The sequence below is a fragment of the Sphaerodactylus townsendi genome, linkage group LG03, assembly GCF_021028975.2.
Source record: "Sphaerodactylus townsendi isolate TG3544 linkage group LG03, MPM_Stown_v2.3, whole genome shotgun sequence".
Taxonomy (NCBI): Eukaryota; Metazoa; Chordata; class Lepidosauria; order Squamata; family Sphaerodactylidae; genus Sphaerodactylus; species Sphaerodactylus townsendi.
The window spans coordinates 156,113,598-156,138,047 of record NC_059427.1 but is presented as its reverse complement, the minus strand read 5'-3'; the positions used below and the strand labels follow the sequence as shown (position 1 = coordinate 156,138,047).

Below are 24,450 nucleotides of genomic sequence, written 5' to 3'. Positions count from 1 at the left end.
ACTCACTGAATCCCATGTAAACTTGATTGGGATCTCAGCCTGGGCACGGCACAGCCATGCTATAGTTGGTGCAACAATACTGTGCTAGCTTCCTAAGGAAAAATAAAATACCCCCATGCATTCAAATCAAGCCAATGGGCACTACGGCCCTACGCCAATAAAGCAGATTATCCTCGGCGGCCTGAGTGTGCTCAGGAAATCCGGGGCCGGAGACAATAGCTACAAGTAGGAAGCCCTTGGAAAATATTATTATCCCCCAATGGCAAAGATAAATTTAATTGGATATAAGCCAGCCTAATAAAGACGGTGTGGTATAGTGTGTATGCTGCGAACGGTTCCAAACGGGGGAAAGGGGCTTCAGATCTGCCGCAGACCCGGGCTGCAAGTTCAAAATCATGTGGACCCAATAAAGATAACAGCTGATAAGCTGTCCGCTTCCCAGCCACACGCAAAGTAAACACTGCGCGCCTGAACGCCTCTGATATCAGGTTGTCCTGAGACGAAGTCCCGCATAGAACTCTCCTCTGGTCAGTATCCGTGTAACATAAGCTACCATCATGGTGCAGATCGCAGAGGATCCTTGGTTTATTGGAAGAAAAACTGAAACGCCCTCAGGTCTCAGTAGCTCTGTCCCAATGCGGCTCTACTTCACAGAAAGAGCGACAGAACTGGCTGAAAGAGAGCGACAGAACTCAGAAGGGCCCAGTCTGGCAGTCCGAATAGTAGACAGGTTTACTTTGAAGTAAATCCCTCGCATTTCCCTGGAGCTTGCTCCAAGGAGACTTACACAGGACTGCAGCTTTGTTTCGCACAATAGCAAGTTATTCTGTCAGGCTTCGTGATCACGAAGTTATGAGCGGACAATCAATGGACAATAATTATATCTCTTAAGTTTCTACAACCCCTCCATCACATATGTACGTATGCATGTATGCATGTACATGCTCTAACTGCAATTATAGTCATTTATGAATGATTGATTGACTGATAGATCGAATCGACAGGATTTCACATTTGTTTGTTCTCGAGAGTTCAGTTGAGTTTGCCAAGTTCTCTAGACTCTGCCAAAGGACGTATGTTTTGCTTTGCAAAGGAAGGGGAAAAGTCCATTTTTGGGCCACGGGTCAGCTTTAAAGGAATTATAAGCGCATTGCGTTGCGTAAAATTCAAAGAGGGCCGTTCATGAGCCAATACAATATATATAAGCCCTATGGGGAGGAGCGACCCTCTAAAAGCAAGCAAACACTCTAAATCATATTCATATAAAACACACAATAGACTTGCATATATTTAGAAGGCTTTATTTCCCGCAGAGGAACTCTGACAAACGCAAGGGCGGATATAAAACCCCAGCTTTCCCCTATGAAAGGATTGTTTCCCACCCGAGCCCGGTTTATGATCAAATATCTCGTCTCGCACAATATAAACTTCCATGTGAAGGTAGATTGTACAAGATGAGGAGGCGCCCTCGCGAACGAGGCTTTTGCAGAAAGGTTGCAGAAGACCAGTTTAATTTGGGCCGTGTGGGTTGAAGACCCTTTTTAAAAACAGCCGGGCAACCTTGATACCGACATCTCTTTCATTTTAGCCGGCAGGCAGCCTCAATCTCAGCAGGCGCACCGTGATCAAAGTGAAATCTCAACGTTTTTAGGGGCGGGGGGGGGGGGTATCTTCAACAGCTTTCTTCCGCCTAGTCCAGTCCTGTTGGACTCAGCCCCACAACTCAGATTTATCAGACTAAAATGACCCCCCCCCATGCCCGAGATAGTTAAAAGGGTGACAATTTGGCCCACCCAGAGCCCACCTATAAGACTCGCGCGTTACTTCAGAGCGCATTTGGACAATGCTCGGGAAGATCGGTCCCTTTGTTTGCATGGGAGAGTGTGCGCCTGCGCACGGAGGAGTCTCTGGTCCTTGAGCAAGGGATGAGTTTCTCGATTATAAGCAAACACTGACCTCTGGAAATTAGGTCACCTGCCTTGTCCCCTGGACTACATCTTTAGAAATGAAGGAAGTGTTGAGCAGTCAAGTGCAAATAGATTTCCAAATTCATTCCACGGTGCCATTTTAAATACAACGCCCAAAGCACCCTAATTATTTAAATTGGGACCAGGATTGATCTTCCCCTTCCTTTCCTTTTGAAGGTTAGTAGCACATGGCTTCAGGTGTCCCCTTCCTTAAGGTACTACCTCTGAAAGATCCAGAACAGCCCTTGTTCCGGTTCTCTAGAACACACGGGCATCCGGCCGCGGTTCACTTTCCATATTTCGTGTGCCCTGGGCCAGCTTCCGGAAAGCCTTGATGAAAATCTTCTGAATGAACTGGATGAGTTCAAAATTGCCGAGAACAAAAGGCTTATTGGGGGCCCGATCTGACCAAGTTAAGCGCTTTTAAGCTCTATTGGCAGCCATGGGAGAACTGGGCTCCACTTAACCCCACCCTTTCCCAGATCAACTGGACTCTTTGATCGAATCATACTGTTAGCTAGATAGCCTGTCTCCCAACAGAATATTTTCAATTGTGCTTCCTGCTTTATTAAACGAAATTCTTTCTTTCTTTCTTTCTTTCTTTCTTTCTTTCTTTCTTTCTTTCTTTCTTTCTTTCTTTCTTTCTTTCTTTCTTTCTTTCTTTCTTTCTTTCTTTCTTTCCTCCTCCCTCCTCCCTCCTCCCTCCTTCCTTTCTTTTCTCTCTTCTTTTCTTTCTTTCTTTTTTCTTTTTTATTTCTTTTTTTTCTTTCTTTTCTTTTCTTTTCTTCTTTCCTCTTCTTTTCCTTTCCTTCCTTCCTTCCTTCCTTCCTTCCTTCCTTCCTTCCTTCCTTCCTTCCTTCTTCCCTCCCTTCCTTCTTCCCTTCCTTCCTTCCTTCCTTCCTTCCTTCCTTCCTTCCTTCCTTCCTTCCTTCCTTCCTTCCTTCCTTCCTTCCTTCCTTCCTTCCTTCCGTCCTTCCGTCCTTCCTTTCTCTCCCCCCCACCTACCATATAAATATAAAGCTTAGTCCGGGAACATTTCCAGAGATCTCAAGATCTCAACACCTTTGCGCAGCGGTGCCGCCACCCCACATCCTATCCTTTAATAACGAGGACACAATCCTAAATCTCTTTACTAAGAAGCAAGCTCCAGTATGTCTAAACAAGTGCGCCTCAGGGGTGCACTCTGCGGGCATGCCCACTCTTAGGTAGCGAACATGGTAGGCAGGTGACATCTGAAGGAAAGGACGGCAAAAATTCACGGTGGAGGGAAGGCTTGAAAAGTCTCTTTTCAGGTAAGGACGAAAAGACTAAAACTCTCTGGAAGCTGCGTTTTGATTTTTTTCCCCCAGTGATCCTCTTTCCACTTTACTTGCTGTCCCGCAGGGCAAAAGGGTCCCACACAGGTCCCAATTATAACAAAGTTATAATTGGAAATTTCAAAACGGGGAGACAGCTTAAAAGGCACATCTGGCATTCGTCGGGAGAGAACACACACAGACACACACGGTATAGATTAAGTGGCTTTAGAAACTGTCACGTTGGAAAATCTGTTCGCTTATCTAATGGACCAGGATCTAAATAGCTGCCGTGTTCCTTGCCCTTCCCCATCATAACATCATTAAGGAATAAAGCCCAAAACGTTTAGCCACAGGCGCTCTGCAGACATCAGGAAAAAAACACAGAAATCTCTTTCTTACAGGCTGATTCCACAGTGTACCCCCAAGAAAGGCCCGATAATCCAGCCGTCGAGATCCAGTCCCCCTGATGTCTGCAGGGAGGTTTGTATGTTTTATTTATGCATTTGGTAATGACTTCCCCGGAAAGAAAGTCCGATTGAGTTCCATGCCAATGGCTCTCGCGTAAGTGATGGAGGGATTCCCCTCCCCTTTATTTGTTTTGTTTTCTGTTTTGTTCTGTTCTTCCTTCTATTTTTTTAAAGGGTCGCAGCCACCGTGAGACCAGGTTTTTTTTTTTAAAGAAATAATTGGCCTGCATCAAGACAGTGAAGGGTGGCGGCGGCGACCAGAACCGAGCCCGGATTGTCATAGTCCCCATTTGCAATAATAGATTTTTAAAAATCCATTTCCTTCTCTGCATTTCCCCCCCAAAAGGAATCATATTGTCCGGCTTTAGAGGAAGCCAATGTCGGTCGCGCCGCGCCCAGAACTCGCTTCGCCGTTGGGAAGGAGGGGGGCGCTCTCTTGGCTCCAAGGGCGGCCTCCCCGTCCTCTCTATCGCTCCCACCTCCCACCCACCCACCCCAGCCACCTCAAAAAGCCCACCCTTCGACCCAGTCGGGAGATTACCTTATCGGCCATGCCTCTCCCCGGCCACCCACCTTCCCAGGCATTCTTGCCGGATCTCAGAACCCAAGGAGATCCAGCGATGGGGTCATCTTGGCCGCGGCTAACTGGCACGTTGGGAGGATCGGCGCCTGTTTGCGCGGGGGTTGTGCTTAAAGAGAGTGAGTGCCCACACAGAGACCCGATCGTTACACACACGTAGACACACAACAGGCACCAAGCCTTCCAAGAAACTCTCTTTCTCTCCCCACATCTATCTTTTTTCTTATTAATTTCTGCCTCTCCCCCTCCCTCTCCCCTCCTTTACTTAAGGATTACACGTTTAAGACTCTTTTAAGCCGAGGTAATCTAAAGGCGCCCTCCCATACCCGTCCCCCCCTCCCACCCCCCCTTACCGAGCGGGCTTCGTTGTGTTCTGGAGGAAACCGTAATGTTGAGACATTCAACCCTAATTGGGCTTTTCTTTATGACGTTTAATTTCCTCCACGGCAGACGCGCTCGCAGCTCGTTGAAAGAGGACTTGTTTGAAGTCTGAAATCCAAAGCTTGGGGGGTGGGGAGGTGGGGGGGGGAAGTTTCCAAGCAGCAGTCGTCAGGAGGAGATCTGGTCTTACTCCCACACAGTTCCCCCCCCCCAATTCCCCCTTTCCTCTTTATCTTGGTCTCTGCATTCAGATAACCCCCCACCGCCCCCAAATCAGCACGGCGCCCGGGCGGGCGGGCAGGGTGGGGGGCAAGCAACAAACAGAAAAGAGCCCGACCATGTTTACGTGAATCAGGAAAGGGGGTGGTCATCTCGCCCCGTTGCGACAGACCCTTGAAAATGGAGGACCGCAGAACGCCATATAAGGTAGGATGCTAACTTGACCTTCACTTTGTAATGGCGGCCCCCGCCCACCCAGACAGACAGTTGTAAACAGAAGTCATCCGACACACACAAATAAAGATTAGCACCGGCCGGGCAAGGTCTCACTGAATTGCTAAAGATCTTGGCTGATTTTTAAGCGGCAGCAAACGAGGTACAATTTTCTGTAAACTCCAGCAGGGGACGGGGAAGGGGTGGCGGGGAGAAAAATGTGTGTGTGTGTGGGGGGCGGGGAGGATTCATTTCTGGGAATCAACAAAGGTTCCTCTCCCCCTCCCCTCCCCCCCCCCATCTCTAGCTTGCTGTACTAAAGGGCTATTGAGCAGACTTCTCCGTTGCAGGGCTTGGGTTGCTGTTGAATGTGGCCTTGAGATGGGATTAGGGGGGGTGGCAAGGTGGGGGGGATGGCTTTGAAGGGTGCTCCCTTTAAATGAAAATTATCTGTCCCGATTCGAACAGCTGGCTCTTCTTGTATGTTGTTTGAGGACGGTGAACGTTTCCCTGTATTTGAAACCCACTGAAAAACAATATATATATATTTCCCTGTATTTGAAACCCACTGAATATATATATATATATATATATATATATATATATATATATATATATATATATATATATATATATATATATATATATATATATATATATATATATATATATATATATATATATATATATATTTAAATGCGATTCCTGCACCTTGACGGCGATCTCTAGAAAGTTTTCTGCAAAATCAAGGCATGGTCGAAAATATTCGAAGAAACTTCGATATTCTTATTATCATTTCTAATGGAAGGCAAACCAATTGAGACACTTTTAATTTAAAAATAACCAGGTAGCCATTGCACGTGTTTGCAATTTTCCTGTGTTTGTTTCAGAATTAAGTGTATTCGGTCCTTTCTTAGATAAGGAGACGCTGGGGGGAGACCTTATTGTTAAAAGTCGAAGCACTCTCTCTCTCTCTCTCTCTCTCTCTCTCTCTCTCTCTCTCTCTCTCACACACACACACACACACACACACACACACACACACACACACACACACACACACACACACACACACACAGAGGGAGAGGGAGAGGGAGAGGGAGAGAGAGAGGGGGGGGATTCAAGATGCAATCCTTTCATATCCCGCAAGGGAAGAACAGGGAATAAAAGAGGGGAAAAGATAATATTCAGCAGTGTATTACACAATGTACCATTGTGTTTCCTACCTAAGTCAATAAGGATCAGGGAGCGGTTTGGGAAGAAGAACCTCTGCACCAGTGAATGAAGCCGAACTACTCGAGTGTAAGCCGTTCTGCACCTTTAAAAACAAACATGCAGAGAAATCTTAAACTCAGACCTAAATCTCCCTGGGATCCACAACACTTGCTTTCCAGTGACCAGAGGCAGGCTGGGGTTGTTGGGTCCTTCCTTGTGTCTTATTCAGGGCCCCACAGAAACAACAGCTGACCAATTTCAGAAATGAGGTTTGCCCCATATAATTTAAATAGACGCTTAACGATGAAAGGCACAACCCAATGCAAGACATTTTTTTAAAAGTCCAATTGTATTTTTTTTAAAGTTCAATTGGTGTCAGCTGGGGTGAGATTCAAAAAGGTGCATTATGCTCTCTTGGTTTGAAGGGGACTTAAAAGTGACTCCTGGCTTAGATATCCCTAGAACAATATCATTGTTTATCTGTATCCTTATGGGAGTGTCTAGCAACTTGGGCACCTCTGTTTATGTAATGGACATTTGTGAATGGATCGTCAGATAGACACACTTTCACACACACCCCCACCTAGATGTAAACAAGAAACTCTAAGGAGATCTCTGCTAGATGAAGCGAAATCTTCACCTGGAGAAACAAAAGATGTGTGCACAGAGGCCAATTTGTACTACCAAGTGTTGTGTCCATGGGATCAGATTGAGAATGTTTAGATGTTGCTTAGTCAATGCAGATATCTATTCCCACCTCTTGGCAGGCCAAGGGTAAATTTCATGTCCAAGCCGCAGAGGGGAGTATATGCCTTTTTAAAAACCCTCTTTATAGGGTGGCCAGCTACTTGCATCAGTGTGCCAGGGCTTGAAATTTGCTTCCGGACAATCACCCTGTGTATTCTCACGGTTCATAGTTGGTATGCATGAAAAAAAAAACCCCAATGGACTACTTAGAACAGCTAGTTGGATTTGAGTGCACCTCAGAAGGCAACAGGATTTTCAGGGTATGAAAATGAGCTTTTGAGAGTCAAAACACCAGATACATGATGGCTCTTATCCACTTTCTGCTTCTGGTCAGGACTTCTGCCTTGCAGAACCCGAAGAGGTTGACAAGTGGGACTTGGGTGATTTTGCAAGCTATTGAGACATTTTGATGCCATGCACTTCCTTTCCAGGAGGCAGAAAACTCTCCCTAGTTTTGGGTAGTCTGAATGCAACGATTCATTGGAATTCCCTATATGTCCACCACCCCCCCCCCCCGCCCCCAGCCTATTTCATGTAATGATACTAATAATACTGATAAAAATCGCTTAGGGGGGGAAATCCTCTTAACAGATTAACACTTCTTCATCACAGTGAAATTAACTTGCACATGCCCTTTAATAATTATATCATCTCCATTAAGCATGTGTTTTGGAGAAGGTAACATCTTGGAGGCAATGAAGTGACACCCCCTCCCCTTCCCCCTTTCAGGAGATGAATGTTGGATTCTCAAAGACTCTCAGGTGTGGCTGGTTTTGTAAAAACAATAGAAAAGACCTTCTCATCACTATGGAGGGGGTGACATTTAATAGTAAGGAGACTAGAGTATAGCTTGCCTATCAGATAACCTTAAACAAAGAAAGGGAGGGGGGGATTCATTTTAGGCCCAGGAGAAAAATCTTTTCTGACTTTTGGCCTTGCCATAAAAGATAGCGATGTCTCTGAAGCCACTCTTTAATTATGGAATGGCACTCTTAATAATGGAACAGCTCTTTAGGTTCTGAACAGAGGACAAAATCCAATACTGCCTTGGGCACCTCTCGGAGCAAACAAGCCATATGATGGGAGCAAATACCACTCATTTTGGGGAGAGAGACATAAAAGCTTGTTTGGGTCAACAAATCATACATACCTCTGGCCTTTAAAAAAAATCAGGAGTGCTGTTATCTCTTGAGAAAACTCACCTGAGAAATCTATGGAACTCCAAAGTAGCAGGATTGGGCCCTATGGGTTTTCTTCCAGTATATGCACACATAAATAACTTCGGTGAGAGAGATACTTTTAAAAATTAATTTTTTTATTATTAATGAACTCGGCCAGTTAACATAATCAGTGAGGAACAAAAGCCAGGCCCATAGGAAAACCCAAGTTCTCACCGATCCTTGAAATAATTTTTTTTGCTTTAATCTTTCTGATCCTTTTCATCTTTATTATCACTCTTGTTAACAACACCAGCGAGGCTTGATACATATATCTCGTTTAAATGCAGTCAACCATAGAGCCGCTGCGTGAGTTGCTACAGAGATATTAATTAATTTATTCTCTCCAGAATAAAATATTGCTGTGTCTGCTTGCTACCTTCCAAGTCATATAAAAATCAGATCCTTTTTTTCACCCCTTCTGCAGTTCACTAGACTTTACCTATGAGTTTCCATTTGAAATGATTTGCTTTAAAACTAATTACTGGTATTCTATTCCAGCCCCCCCCCTCCCCCCTTACAATCCCAGGCCCTGAGACGGATTCAAAGGTGGCCGGGTAGCATATGTTGGTAAACATGACTAATTATTCCCACTCTGTTCTGATTGTGTATTTATGAACTCTCCCTTATAAAAGGGAGAGAAAATGCTCAGTAAAAAGGATGCCTGGCACATGGCGCATATTAGCTGAAAAAGCGTAATATCACCGGGAACCGTGGGAGATGCTCATGCATCAAACCAGAAAGGATTTCTAGCGACACTGTAGGAGATTCCCACTTAAAGAATTAAAGAACGAATTCCTCTTGGATAATGTGAAGACAAATATATATTTTTGGTGGCTCTTTACTAATGAGGCAGCCACAGAGTGGGCCAAAAACAGACCCTGCTCCTAACCAAGATTCATTCACAAGGTCTGTTTTAGGATCAGGGCCAAAATAGTGGGGAGCTTTTAAAGATCTACTAATGGAAAAGGCCCCTAAGCAATGGTACTTGGCTGCTGTTTATGTAATCCTGGTTTCCCAAAGAAGTGCACTTGGGATGAAGGAGCAAAGAGGAAAATTGCCCCAATACCAGAAGGAATAGTCACAAGTCGCTCGTTTTCCAGGTTGCATCATACAGCAAGATGCCTTAGCTCTTGTATGCCCATACTTTTTGGATCGGTCTTAAGAACAGGTAGGCCATGTCTCCCAAAATCTAACTGGACGATTACAGTTACTGTTATTAGGAGCAAAATATTACACCCTTTTAGGTCCTGTTGATTTGGATAAGAACATTCCCTACCATAACAAACATCTTTCTCCTGCTGCCGTCGGTGAGATTCACAGCCGCTTCATTTTTTCCTGTCGCCAGTTTTTCAATCGGTTGTCATCATTCTTACAGCAGGATCAAGCCGAAGTTGAGCACGTTTAAATTCCATTGACTGCAGTTTGCCAGTATCAAACACCGGCTTAACCCTTCCTTTGGAATCCAGGAGACTTTGAGGAGCTGAATTTGGGGAGCGGGATCCTGCCCGTTACTATATTGGGACTCTACTTTAGGACTGGATCCTGGTGTTATTAAACAAAGGGCTCTCCCTCCCCCGAAAATAAGCGTCACAAATGCCTCACCAAATTACTCTTTAAAAAAAAATTGGACTGCTTTACATGCGGCTCTTTATTTTTGTCTTATTTTATTTCTGGTTTTTTTCTCCACAGCCTTTCGGGAATTGCCAAATGACCCAAGGAAAAACATGGGAAAGTCTGCAGGGAGGGTGGGACCGGGGGTGGAGCGGGTTGCAGACGCGGACCAGATGAAGGCCAAGGCGATCCGGGAGACAGACAGGCAGCTACGCCAGAGATGCTCGGTGAAGTCCAAGACCAGCGCTCCCTGACCCCCAAGCGAGGGACCATTTGTCACAGAGGAAGACATCCCGTCTGCCTGGGAAGGATGAGGCACGATATTTCAATTGTTTTATCCGCTTTCCAATAGAGCCGGTTATGAATTCGCAGGCAGTAGCTATGTGGGATTTATTTCAGGGGCTAAGTTTACCGAATCGCAGGATGGATATAGCGATGGGGGGATCTTTCGGAGACAGACGGATCAGATAGGCAGAGGCGTCATAAATATAGACGGGTCGCTGTATGTAGGTTGAGTATTTGCTTATCTACGTGAAGAGGCATTTAAACATACACCCGCACGCACTGTTAAGAGTTATAGCCTATGCTTTCTTCTCCTTCTTGCTGGATCGGGAGGGCTGTGATCCACTTTGAGAGTAACCGTCCATATAAACCTGTCGAGTGCAATACTGGGAAAAGAGAATCCTTAAAACAAACAAACAAAAAACCCTTTGCACACTTATTTGGGAGGAAGTCCTTGCTGAATCCAGTGAGATTTATTTTTTCGAATAAACTTTGCTCAGGGTCCACCTGGAAACCATCCGTCATTTTTAAAATAATTTCTGTGGTTTGCCATGAGACTTTTTCAGCTGACCTGAAGGCGGTGAGCGGCGCCCCCCCACCTAAAAAAACCATTTCGGTTTTCAAGGAAAATGGGGGGATCTCTTTGGCTTAGGTGCTGTCCAGTCGATCTTGCAAGATCCTTTTGCCCTGAACAATGGGCATTAAATGCACGTTCAACTTCTATGCATGAATTCTATAACCCCCCACCCTCTCCCTCAATCCCAGCAAACGCATAAAACATGTTCTGGCCGCTCTTCTGGACTATGCTAAAAACGCTATGAATTATCTTCGGTCCGACTGAATAAGGGTTTGCACAGATGCATATTTCCCGTTATTTTTGCAATAATTTGCTCCGCTGAAATATAGCTTAACAGGGTGGTCTCCCCCTCCCCGCCGAAGGCAGAATTATTCTTTGCACTTGGAGAGATTCGGGAAGGGGGGGGAGAGATATACTTCCCGCTTCTAATGAATTCATTTTAAAGCCCTAGCTATGAAATACACCCCGGTATAAAAAGAAGAGGCGAGCCCAGTAACAAGACGCACTTTTTACAGCGAGCAACAATTTGTTCGAGCTGCTCACTGGTAATAAATAAGTTTTATCTGTTTGGGTGAGTGTTTAAGCCCTCTTGGAAGCGGGCATTCCCTCTTCAAGGTGAACCAGATGCACAATTTTCTACACAATTTATGCCACTATATACAATTCAGACCTGTTGGCCACATTCCAGGGTCCTTCTCATGCCTATGAACCCTTTTGCACGGCTGAGGTTGTAACCATCTTCTCACACGGAAACGAAGGGATGTATGTACAGCTCCCTCTTCTCAATAAATGAACGCCTCCTGCGCCTGTGAATTGGAATCCACCGTTTGCTGAAGTCAAGGGAGACCCTCCATTTTTAAAAAAGGGTTGTGGTTTTCTCGCCCGCACCTGCCCATAGCTGCAGAGAGGGATTCTCTAGTTCTGACTTGATTCGCATGGAAGACAGCACAACTGATGTAGAGCCGGGTAGAGCATGTTTGTTTAGAAATCCCACCGAGTGGAGCGAAACCGGTTCCAGGCTTCTCACCCTAGTACTTAACTTCTGCATGTTCAAAGCATTTAAGGTACATTATCCCAGCAACCCTTACAACAACCCTGTACAACAGGTTTCTAGTATGATGGGAGAGGGCTGAGAGTGAATCATAATGGCTAGAGGTAGCCTAACACCATTCAGGCTAGCTTGTACAGGTTTGTGGTACAAGCAGGGACAATCAACTCTCAGGCCCCTTCTGCACATGCAGAATAATGCACTTTCAATCCACTTTCACAATTGTTTGCAAGTGGATGTTGCTGTTCCGCACAGTAAAATCCAGCTGCAAAGTGCATTGAAAGTGGATTGAAAGTGCATTATTCTGCATGTGCGAAAGGGGCCGCAGTCCAGTTTACTTTTGAAATAAGCACCTTTTACCTTCATCCAGAACGCTAGGGAGTTAACAGAGCAATCCCTACGCAGTTGCTTCAATCAAACCCACATCGTGGATTTACATGGGAGTCGTTTTTGCCTAGAATTGTACTGTAAGTCCCCATTCAGCTCTTAATGCTGGATCCTGACAAGTGTAACCGTAAACACAGTTAACTCACAGAAGCAGAAGCCCTTAGCATGGTAGATACTGTTAGGATCCAGGCATGCTTACGTAAGTCTAAACGATGGAAAGAAACACACTAATTCTAATGAACTTAAATGAACATAACGTTATTTAAAATTACACTGAATGCCACCGCTTTTAAAAGACGTCATGAAATCTGAAGACTTTGGCATCAATGCAATTAGCTTTCCTCTAACATTTGCGGGATCCAGGTCTCCCCGGCTGGTAAATGAAACGATGCTCACGTGCACCTCATACACTTGGGAATGAGCTGCAGGATCGAACTTTTAAAACTTGGACGGAAATTCCCTTGAAATTCCTTGATTCCCCTCCCCCCCCCCCCCAAGCTATTAAGCTTAAATCCAGTACCTGGATGGAACAATTTAAATGTTCAAATAGAAGTAGATGATGATGAAGAAAAAGTCTTTATTTACAGTCAATGGCCAAATATAGAAGTAGATGTATAAAGTGTACAGACGCCTGAAAGAGGTGGAGTGGGGGGGGGGGGCTGAGAAGAAAAATAAAATAAAAGTAATGTTTGATTTCAAGAACTGACTCCGTCCTCTCATTGCATCCTCCGCTTCCCTATCACCAGATAATTTCTTATGAGTTTCATTTTTCTCATTCTGTCTATTTTAAGATTCCTGGCTGGGTTGAGAGTGTAGAATAAACCTTTAGGTTTTCATGACGGATGGTAGCGAATTCGACTGCGCGCTCTCGCTTTCCAGCACAACCGCCTGGAGCATTCTTTGTAACTAACTAGTGTTCCATATCTGCATTTTTAAGGCCTGAAAACAAACAGAAAGTCCCAGGTACGACCGGGGTCTGTAGGGACTGCCTGTCTGATATTTCAGGCGCTCCATAACCCTATAAGATTTGAAGAACAGAGCAGAAAGCCAAATCCCAGGCGTTTCTCCTGCGCGTCAATATGACATTTGTTCAGAAGAGGGCGTTGCGCGGGTGGGGGGAGCAGAGGGAACGTGGGAGGGAAGTATTTTGCTTTACATCAGCGACTAGGTTGGTGCAATGGCTTTCTTTCCTGTCCTGTCCGAGTGCAGGAGTTCAAATCAACAAGTCACCTTTTCTAAAATCCAGGTGAAGAGAAAACGAGGAAGAACGGATCCAGAGAGGCACCTCTTCTCTCACATCTAGACACAGGGATCTAGGAAGGATTCTACATCCGCATCTGTTGTTTCTCGGATTGCCTTTAGGAGGAGTCTCCTTTCCCTCTCCTTTTATCGATGTTTTAAAAGGTTTGATGTGTGCGTGCGCGCGTGCGCGCGTGTGTGTAGTGTATTAATATATGACTTTAGCCTCCTCTAAACGTTAAGGTTGATTGGAAGACCAGACAGCTGAACAAAGGCGCTGCATCTTCCGAAGGAAGGAAGGAAGGAAGGAAGGAAGGAAGGAAGGAAGGCAGGCAGGCAGGCAGGCAGGCAGGCAGGCAGGCAGGCAGGCAGGCAGGCAGGCTCAGGTCTAATGTAGGTGAAGCCATTCATTAGATACTCTTAGCAGTCACCTGGTTGAGTTCTCCAAGAGGGAGAAGATCCCCCCCCCCCCCCCACACACACACACATTTACAGGAGAAACAGAATATGAGATAACTGAATAGGATCCAAGCAATTTAAAACATGTATTTAAATGAGTGTAAGCTTCATGTGTGAGTGTGAGTGTGTTTAAATGAGGGGGGGGGGAAGAGTATTAAATATATTTCTACACGAAATACCCCAATCATTCTTCTCTTTCAGAAGGCAAAAATAAAAATATAAATCAGTAGTCAGCTTATATTGAACTCGACCATCCCGCTTTGAGTCCCAGTTAATGCTACAACCACGTATATTCTCATTAAAACACTAAAATCTGAGATTAATTTACTCGTCTTATTTCCTCGGGATCTTTTAATTATAGTCATCACGGTTCTCTGGTGCTCTCTCTCCCATTTTACAAGGTATTTTATACATCCACTTAATTTTTCAAAAAAGCAAAACATGATCTATTTGTCTCAGAAGGTTTCATCGGCTTATTTTATTTTGTTTGGTTTCCTGCTCTTTTATGAATCTTGCCGTTCCCTCCGAATTTGACACCCTAAGCAGTAAATCGCCAACCAGAGGTTTGAACCATTTTATTTATTAACAGAAATCACATCATAATACATTCAACTTATCATCATCATTATCGTCATCATTATTAGTGTGAAACAACTTTTTACATGACTATATAAAGCCGGGGGAAACGTGCGATGACAGACAGTTGCATAGGCCCTACATATAATAGCTTGAGGTAAGAAACATTACATATGGACTATATTGAGAACGATGCGTATTTAACAGCGACGGGGAAACTAGACTAGGGCATACCAAGCAGAGAACGGAGCCACAGACACTGAGAGAATTAACACAAGACGAACAGAAGTCACACGGAATAATACTTTAAAGCAATCTGAAAGAGGATATTGCATATATTTCAATTTTTATTTTAAAAAAAGAAGGTATCATTTCCTCCCTTTCCTATCATTGATGTGACAACAGAGAATCGTCAGCCTCGCACAGGTACCAAGACAAGGAGACGATTCTCGATTATGATAATAGATTCTTGCTGGTGGTTTGTGTGTTGTATTTCAAAGCGTAGCAGTCTCTCTACACTCCCCTCCCCCCACTATGGACAGAAATTGTTCTCGGCAGGTAAAATATTAACAAGACAGTCTCTCTTTCTCTCCCCCCCCCTCAATTCTTAGTTGACCGGATTTAAATTCGACATCGCGTTATGACAGTGTCCCATAAACTCCCCATAAACCAACTACCACATCCTTCAAAATGCAACCTTAATAAAGTGAAATATATAAAAAAAGAACAGCCAGTGAGTAACATATCACCGGTTCCTAAGAAGAGGCGACAGTTGTAGGGGCTGGGGACCATGACGAAACATCGGGCACAATATTGATAAATCTGATCTGGTGCCTCAAACTCCCTGCCTAGTACCTTCACGATCCTCAGACCACACATACTTCAGCGACTCAGGGTCCTATGTCTGACGGAAAACGTCTTTCTTTTTCCCTCCCTTTACAATACAAAGCTGGGTCATGATAGTGTGGTGATGGTCAAGGGACTTGGAAATAAATTCTCTTCAATGGAGTGGGTAACGGAGAAATAGTTAGACTTTCTCCACCTGAATTTCTCTCTCACCTACCATAAACCTCTTTGCTTCATCTCACATTAACTGAAACACATAGACATACATTTGTATTTATTGCACAGCGTTGATTGGTTACTTAAAAAGAAACTGTTTGGGGTGTGTGGGTGTTGAATCTTCCTAATCTGGGTGACACTTATGGGAGGGTCTTTATTTTGAAATGAGTGGGGGTTTCCTGTGGAAGGATGAAGGTGGGGCCCCTCTGGAAGGGGTGTGTGTGGAAAAAGGCGAAGGAATGTTGACATCGGCTAAGGAACCCGAACTAAAAAAGAAGAGACTGCCGGGAGGGGGGGGCGAGGGGGAGAGGTAGGCGAGGAGGAGGCACAGCGAAGGCTAGACGGCACCCCCTCTGGTTCTGAAAGCGAAGCATTCCTGCCACCGGTCATGACCATGAACGCCGAGCCCCGGAGCCACGTGGTGACAATTGAGACTTGCCCGGAAAACGTTGCCTTTGTCGTAAAATTAATCCCCCCCGATATAAAACGAATGAAGCAGAGAGAGTAGCAGCCCGCATTCAGTGCTATACCTCTCGACCCCTTTCACCCGACGCAGGTCCAGTGGGCTATGCCCCTCCCCAAAACAACTGCAATCATTTTTTTAAAAATATCCGCAAGGATGGATTCTGCCAAGTTGAGCGAGAATCGGTTCTGGCCCCGATCCCGCCTTTGAGCCCCCGGTGGGACCGAATCTCTGATAAAGCTGGTTTGTTTCCCCACACCACGGGGTGGGGGTGGAGAATGCATCCTGCCCCGTTTATTTCGCCCCGCCTCCATCACCTTTCTCCCACTACCTCCGCAGAGGAAGTGGGATCACCGAAAACTTTCGGGAAGGCGCAAGGCTCTTAGGAAACCGAAGGGTTATTTGCTCCAGGAAACGGGGCCATGTGTGCAAACAACACAGATGATCGACAAGGGGACCTTCTCTCCCCCCCCTCCCTCCCTCCCTCCCATCCTGCCCTGGAAGAGAAAGTGCGGATGTCTCTGGAAGAAGGCTGAGCCGTATATCCCCAGAAGTAGAATGTGATGTGTAAGGGGGGAAATAAGGCGACACACCCCATAAATGTTCACAGCCGGCAGCTGCTGCCTATGAAGAATCAGGGATGAAAATAAAGTAGGTGTGCAAGACACACGGACCTCCACGCACGGGGATCACTCCTGATTCTTCAGGTCTATCAGCCGCTGTTTTTATAAAAAGAATTTAATTATTCTTAAATCTAACTAAATACGAGAAGCGTTAAAAGGGGAGGGGGAGGCGGAAGTCCCTGTTCCTTCATTTCGAAAACAGCAATCGTTAAAGAAAGCATTACTGTTAGAAGATCTTTCTCTTAGAAGGGGGGGGGTAGCTATTAATGACTTAATGAGCTCCAAGGGGCAGCCACTATAGTTGATGCATAAAAGCGGCGTCGCCACCCCCCCACCATATAGATCATCAATAAACACAATAGTATAATAAGCAGCACAAATAGTCCTTCAGTGAAGCCATTACCAGAGCACAAATTGAAATGGTTGGGAAGTCTTGGGGGCGCGGGGAGGAGGAGGGGGGAGGGCTGGAGTGGAAAAGGAACCGCGCAGGCGACCTGCTCAGCTCGGGTTTGAAAAGCAATCTGTCTGAGCGCAGGGGCAAATGTCTTCCTCGCCTGGGTTTTATCGGACTCCGAGGGATTTGGGATCTGCGGCCTCTCCTGGGGTGTTTCCTGGAAAGCCAGCCCCTCCGGGTCCAAGACAGTTCTGGCTCGCAAGGGAGCCCAGGTCGGAGGGAATGGGCCAACATCTCGTCCTGGTCCTGGCTTGCTGTACCGTGATCTGCAGGTCTCCTACATAGAGCCAGCTCTACCATTACACAGCTGATGTATATACATGAATACACACACACACACACCCATGCACACGCACACGCCACGCTTTGGACGTTCACGGATATTTATCACCTCGTTCCCACCCGCGCTCGCCTTGCAAAATAAACTCGGGCCCACATAAAACACCGGCGAGCCATTCTGCGTTAAGAACAGTTGCAGTTGATTTAGGACGAGCGCCACAAAAGCTTAAACTTTTGCTCCGGTGGATGAAAAATCCCGACGCTCTGAACCGGTCCTCTGCTCCAGGTCAGCCACTTGGCTCCCAAGGAGCCTTATTCGCGGGTAGCTCTGGGCTACCTACCGAAGCTGACTAGTAGCCCTGCCGCTCAGAGGGGCCAGACTACCTGGGAAGGCTTACAAACGCGAATCCCAAAAATAAAGAGGGGGAGGGGGATTGTCGCAGGACTCAACTTCACATTCAGAACACCGATGACCAATCTTGAACAATAGACACCCCGGCTGATTGACGGAGGGGCTTATTTCTCTGCGTATTCACATTGGGGACTTTCCCAACAGGTCCAGAGTAGAAGAGAAGGATCTTCCCACGCACCCTCTCTCTCATACACGCATCCACCCACCCAGAAGCACGCTCGCATACAGGTCTGCTGTTGGATGTTTCGTAAAGGATACCGATTCTTTGTTTTAAGGAGAAGAGAGAAAAGAAAGAAGCCATCTAAACTGGCTAGATCAGACCAGGTCAGGTGAAAAAGTCCCGGGGCCCATCAACTGACCAAGTTCTCTGCGGTGGTGACCCAAGGTGGACCTCGGTCGGAACTTTTAAAAGAAAGACAGGGCTTGTTCTCGCAGGAGGAGTCTTTTCTTTTTCATTCGCCGGTTCTGGAACCAGATCTTCACCTGTTGGTCGCTCAGGTTTAACCGGTCTGAAAGCTCCCTTCTTCTTTGGCGGGTAATGAATTCATTGACCATAAACTCCCCTTCCAGCTCCGCTAGCTGCAGTTTGGAATAGGGTTTTCGTTTTTTTCGGGACCTTGTATGCATCGGGTACCAGGGTGCACCTATGAACAATGTGATTGACAGGACATTTAACACATGGGGAAGAGAGAGAGAGAGAGAGAGAGAGAGTTTCAAAAATTATAATTATTTTCCTCCTTTCCTTTGAATTGCTCGTTCTTGAATAACGCCCCACATATGCAATAGAATGGCATGCTTCAGCCCCAAGAGGAAGAATCTCTGCATCTGCCTTTTTGGTCCCAAGATCTAGAGGTCCCATCAAGCATGTCACCTAAAGCATAAACTGTAGATGCTCGGGACCAAAGCGTGGTGGCGGGTGGGGGGATTCGCTAGCAGGTTAGAGGATCGCTTGGCAATCAGGTCTGGAGCTAGCAAATCGGGAAACTTTAATAGACCAAGCAGCCTCAGTCATAGAGTCTCCGAGTTAGGTGAAGCAATATCTACGGGAACCGACAGCATCTGATTGTTCATGGAAGCCTCACTCTACAGAAGAGCAGACACATAGTAGGGACCGTATCGTAGGGATTTTTTTTTCTGGCGCCTCAGTATTGGGCGGAGATATTTTTTACAAAAATAGAGTTTGCTCAATTTTTGTTGGGGAAAACCACGGGGGCTGGGGGTGGGGTGAAGACCATCGCGTTTTGCTCCCTCGAATGAAAAAGAAATACATGCAAAAGGGGTTTTTTTGCGGGGGACTTGGCATCCTCTCCACAAAGGCATTCATCCCAGATTTTCACCTGAGAGGTCCATTCTGCAGGGTCTGGGTCAGCCTCCTCAAAAAAGCTATCCCTAGGTCTTTCCGCCGCCCATCCGAGCAAGCCAAGGCCCCGAGACTCCTCCAGCCGCACCGCTGCAAAATCCCCAAATACCAGTCCCATTCCTTTGGCAAACCTGGCGTCAATCACGCAGCCGGGGTGCGTGTGGGGAAATCGTCTGGACGGCTGGCTTGTTAGAATGAGGGAAAGCAGGGGTGGGTGGGAGAGAGAGGGAGAGAAGTAGAACAGGGAATCTGTCTATCTGGCCCATCGCGATCTCCTTTTTATGGGATATTTACATGTTTATAGGCTTTTCTTTTAAAAGCAGCACCACCTAATAAAGCGCGAGGCATTTGAGGGCTACCCCTAGCGGCCTCGGCACAAATAGGCACGCCTTCAGCTCGGCTGCTAATTTCATGGAATTTATAACAGCCAGAGTCGCGAGCAGAGACTTTCCTAGCTGGGCAAGAGACACCAAGAAGAGGCAAAGCACCCGTTCGCTGCCCTGTGGACCCACACCTCCACCCCCACACGTCCACACAGCACATGCACACACCGAAAGAGAGAGAGAGTTCGTGGTCGCACGGTTCTTACCCCCAGCGGAAAGATTGCTTCCTTGGTTGAGAGGGGAGATCAGGGTGGACGGCTCGCTGGCGGCGCCCTTATTCCCTTCATTGAGCAAGGAAGAGCTGGAGTCTGACTCTAAGGACTGGCAGGAAGGGGGGTCGTGGGACACCGCCTCGGCCGCCGGGTAGTCAAATTTGCCGAAATTGCCGCTCATTCCATTGGGGATCCCGGCCTCGAGGGGCATCAGGGCAGAGTCCCTTCCCCGCTCTTCCCTTTTGAGGGGGCTGTTCTCGGAGCACGCCTCCCTATAGTAGCACTTGCTCTCTTCCACTCTAGCTAGGTCGCAGGCTCGGCCGAAGGAAGGGTTAATGGACACGGGGCTGCTGAGGTAGGGCTGGGGGTATCCGTTGCACGGTTCGGAGGAAGCCCAGGGCAGAGAACAGACATTGTCCCTTCTTGGGTAGGAGAGAGACGGCAAGCCGGGCAGCTGTCCTCCGGAGGTTCGGAAATTGGGGAAATAGAAGGTGTCTCCCGTGTGGATGTTCACCAACGGTCCCACAAACCCAGGATTAAGGAGATTATGTTCGCCCATTTCCGCGGGCCTGACCGAGAGCTTCTAGTTTATTGCTATCTGACATTAAACATAGTTAAACCTAAAGGTCCGCCGGATTGGTGCGCGGGGGTCACGTGGGCGCCAACTTGCGTTGGAAAAAGGGTGCCACCCACCCTCCGCAATTTGAGACAAAACAAAACATTAAGTTCTGCCTTTCGGGTTTTTTTATCAGCTTTTTTTTTTTACAAAAAAAATCATAAAACATTTTATAAAATAAAACAACGGCCTTTAAGCACCGGCCTGAGAAACCCCAAGCATTGTACCCCCCCCTTTTTTTAAAGAAATGACACCCAGCTTCCCCCCACTCCCCACAGCCGCGTCCAGGGTCCCTTCAACAGCTGGCAAAATTAAGCAATTTTCTCATTAATTAGCTCCTTTATTAACTAAAACAGTTGAAAATTTACAATATCTCCCAATAAATTACTATTAGATATTGTGTCATATAAAGTTTACAGGCTCTTTAAGGAGACGAATGAGTCTAACCGCAACAGACTCATATTTACAGATGACGGGGTGGAAGAGTTTTAAAATATCTCTAACCCCTTCCACCTTTAACGGGGGTTTATTCTCTCTCCCCCCTCTGTTTATTATTATTATTATTATTTTTAAAGCGAACCAACAATCGGGCTTTGAATTAAGGACTTACTGTTTCCGTCTAGGAAAACTCAAAAACAGTGTTTGCCAAGTCTTCTGGACTAAAAGAGAGAGACAGGGGAAAAAGGACCAGCCCTCTTGCCGAATTCTTTCAACAAAGAAAAATGGGAGCGGTCCCCCTTTCCCTCACCTGTTATTTAAGGGTAATGAGTATTCGATTAATACTGGTTTAAAGCTCTATTTAATCGATTATTTAGAAAGCTCTGATGGGGGGGGGAGAGACCCCGAAAGGGCTGGTTCTGTCGGAGAGATAACTGGTGGGGGCGTCCTCCGCAGAAAGCAGATCCTCTCGGACGCTAAGCTCTAGCAAAAGGACCTTAAAAGGGAATCCGGATTTAGGGACGAGTCGAACCTGTCTGCTCGGGAGAACAAAGGAGAACGGGGTTTTTGCGGAGGAAAGAAATTGCAGGGCTTCATACACATATATTTAGAGGGTGGGGGGAGATGACATGGGAGGATTTCTCTCGGCTGCTCTCCACTTCTGACACTGGAGAACTTGACGGGCGAGTTACCGTAAATATTCATGTAGAAGTTAAAACTGATTTGCGGGAAGACCCGGACAAAATAATTCCAGACACCCGCCCACCACCCCTAACCAGCTCTGATACATTAAAAAAAAAATCGGAATACCAGTTTCTTTTTCCCTTCTTTTTCAAAAAAACCACTTCGAGGCGCAAAAAATCCGAATCCTGAAACGTCCACGGAATGTATTTAGCCGGGCTTCCTTTATATTGCTGGCTACTCCCCTGCTTCGGACTCAATGCCTACTTTGGTTCCCCGGCCGTTTAGGAAGGGGAGAAATCACGTGTGAATTAAATAAACACTTTTCTTTCCTACTTCCATTAAAGGGGCAGCTCCTTTATATTCTAAAATCACTGTCCACATGCCCCTTCCTATACCTATATCTGTAATTCGGCATCTGGCTCGAAGCATCCCTCAGTGTGCGAACTCCGCGTCAAGCTAAAGCCTGTTAATCTGTGACTATTTAAGGTTAGTGCTTTTTTATTTAAAGAGAGAGCGAGAAACCCCTTTCCCAGGTGCGACAGAAGAGTTCCTTGCGCGTCACGATTTAAATGGAGAATAATTTAGGTCCTTAGGAAAATGCTATTCCGCCTGGGAGTAAACAATTTTATAGCTTAACAAGCGTGTGATTGCTGTAGACAGCATATAAATTGTCATTAAAAAAAAACTCGGAATAAATAAAAGATTTTTCTCTACAAAGCGCCCGCAGTGGAGGCTTCCGTGGCTTTGTTCTCTTGTGGATCCTGGAGGAGTAATTGAAGCCGGAAGTATGTTACATCTTGTTACGTACGCTCTGCAGTCACGACAGCACGAAGAGAATAGCAGTAGGCATACTGGACTTGCTACGAGAGACAGGCGTACCCCTAGTCCAAGTCCACTGATTTCAATGGAGCAGTTCTGCGGAAAACTGCTAGCCGGTTTTCATATCCCCGGATGAGCTTTCTCTCGAGAAACCCACGAGCACACACACGGCTACTATTGGGCTAAAACTGGGATGCTCAATATGATCTATTGATTTCATGTCTTGAGGATGCAGCTCCAGACAGCATCCCGCTCATTGTCCTCAATGCGATCTAGGCTACAAGGCTAATCACACTTTCCCAGGGAGTAAGCCCCTCTGAACGACACGGGATTTACTTACGAGTAGACTTGTTCCTGTAAGCCGCTTCGCTTGGGGCAAGATCTCAGCTGAAATCAGGTTCATAAATATGCACCCTCCTGAGTCATAAATATATTTATGGGCGCCTTAATAATGCTCGCCCCCCTCCCCATTCTTTTTTGCAAGGGAAGAAATAACACCCATACTGCAAAAATTAAATGGCAGGTCCAAGAGACGAAGGAAAAAATATGGATTGTTACATATTCCGTGGGAATGCGTTACCTGGGCAGAGGAAGATTTGGGTGGAAAGTCTTAATGGGTAAGTCTGAACAGCAACCACAAAAATCCTTCCCGCTTACTGTTGCAAGATAATGTAATTACTATAGCCCTTAAAATAAAACATTCTAAAGACTAGACTCGGGTTTCCTCATGAATATTTGATAGTGCTTATTAAAAAAAAGAGAGAAATAAGGGCCTTTGGAGAGAAGGTATAGATCAGATGAATGAAAGGGGGTCGGTGGCGATTTTTCAGAGGGACACAAACAGCACTTTTGAATGTCCAGACAGGGATTTTTATTTTTATATCAAAGAATCCTACAATCCTACCAAAGAATCTTACAAACACAGCGTCACCTGGGGCTTTCATGGGGTAGCTGACTGGGAATCAGGTCCCGAATCTGTTCTGTGCAGGTAGAAAGTGGTCTATTTTTTTTTAAAAAAGAAACCTTTTTGCCATTCATCATTCGTTATCTGCGGAGGCTCCAGTTTTTGAGGTACAGAAAGGTTTCCTTTTCCTATTTCTGCACATTCATAAAAGCTCCTTTGAAAAGGGGCCCGCAGAGAAAGTCTCATAGGAGGCGAGTTGGCGCTTCAGCCAGTTCAAGGTCACTGTCTAGTGTATTAAATGGGCTCTACATCTTATGCAAATGACTGTCTTGAAAGAACAACCGGTTCCTGCCAGAGAAGAAAAAGAAAAGCCCCTCGCCAGGGGAAGCTTGATCTTGTATTTCCTAAATGTTATTTTCAGCACCTCCGACTACAATAAAGTCACTTTATTTCCTCAAGATTATAATCTTTCCCTTCTCGGATATTCATTGATCTTTCCTGGTTTCAGCAATCCGCCTCCAAGAATCACAGCCCTTTACAATTGTTTAGCTCCCCCCACCCTCTGTATTTTCAAAGCAGCCCCCCCCCATCACCAACAATGCTTTTCAAAGAGCGCCACCAGGGCAGAATCTACCCCCAAGTTATCAAATCACCCTCTCCCATCAAAAATCACTTAGGAAAAAAACCATGTCAGCTGGTGGCAAAATTACAATTGAACTTCAGGCTTCTGGTGGAAAATTCCTTTCCGCAACATAAAAAGCCTAGTGCAGTCTTTTATTATTTATTTATTTTAAAACACACACACGTACGCTCAGTTGAAGACGGTCAAAATTCGCTTTTGTAAGTACCTTGCTCAGGCAAACCTTTCCCTCCTAATTTGTTTTAAAAGCTGCAACAAACTTTGTCTTGAAAATGCACTTATTTTCTTTCTGCCTTCGGAAATTTCCCCTTTGAGAATAAAAGGGGATTTGGAGGTGGGGGGGGTTCCTCAATTTTCAAAAGGGGACTAGATCTATGGGATGGGGTGTGACTACAAAAAGCCACGGGAAACTATCTTTCTTTAAAAAAGAAAGACTTGAGATGTGGACATTGAATAACCCTAGTTGAATATGGGGAGGGCGAAGGAGGGCAGCTACAAGAAAAAAATACTTCGAGAAAAAGGGAGCTTCAACCCTCGGGAACGTTAGGGGGAATCTTTGCTAATATTCCATGAGCTCTCAGCATTGTTAATCTGAAATGGACGCTGCTTTTGCGT

The 24,450-nt window shown here is 45.8% G+C and overlaps 1 protein-coding gene and 1 long non-coding RNA gene across 2 annotated transcripts; one reads left to right on the top strand and one right to left on the bottom strand.

Annotated features, from left to right (window-relative positions):
• The first annotated feature begins 5,168 nt into the window (after positions 1-5,168).
• On the top strand, positions 5,169-10,289 carry LOC125428130. Its single transcript, XR_007243777.1, has 2 exons — positions 5,169-5,288; positions 9,997-10,289. It is a non-coding gene; the product is annotated as an uncharacterized LOC125428130 (long non-coding RNA).
• A 4,185-nt stretch (positions 10,290-14,474) lies between these two features.
• HOXC12 (homeobox C12) lies at positions 14,475-20,294 on the bottom strand. Its single transcript, XM_048487693.1, has 2 exons — positions 19,729-20,294; positions 14,475-18,423 (listed from the first exon to the last, which is right to left on the bottom strand). Exons 1-2 carry the CDS (start codon positions 20,291-20,293, stop codon positions 18,185-18,187), a joined length of 804 nt encoding a protein of 267 aa, XP_048343650.1. The 5' UTR covers position 20,294; the 3' UTR covers positions 14,475-18,184.
• Between the last annotated feature and the right edge of the window lie 4,156 nt (positions 20,295-24,450).

Excerpts from the sequence above, each read along its gene's own strand:
- HOXC12 (XM_048487693.1), bottom strand. The coding sequence starts at position 20,293 with ATGGGCGAACATAATCTCCTTAATCCTGGGTTTGTGGGACCGTTGGTG. Across the intron at positions 18,424-19,728 it reads AAGCAATCTTTCCGCTGGGG|GTGCACCCTGGTACCCGATG; the intron begins GTAAGAACCGTG and ends CATTGTTCATAG.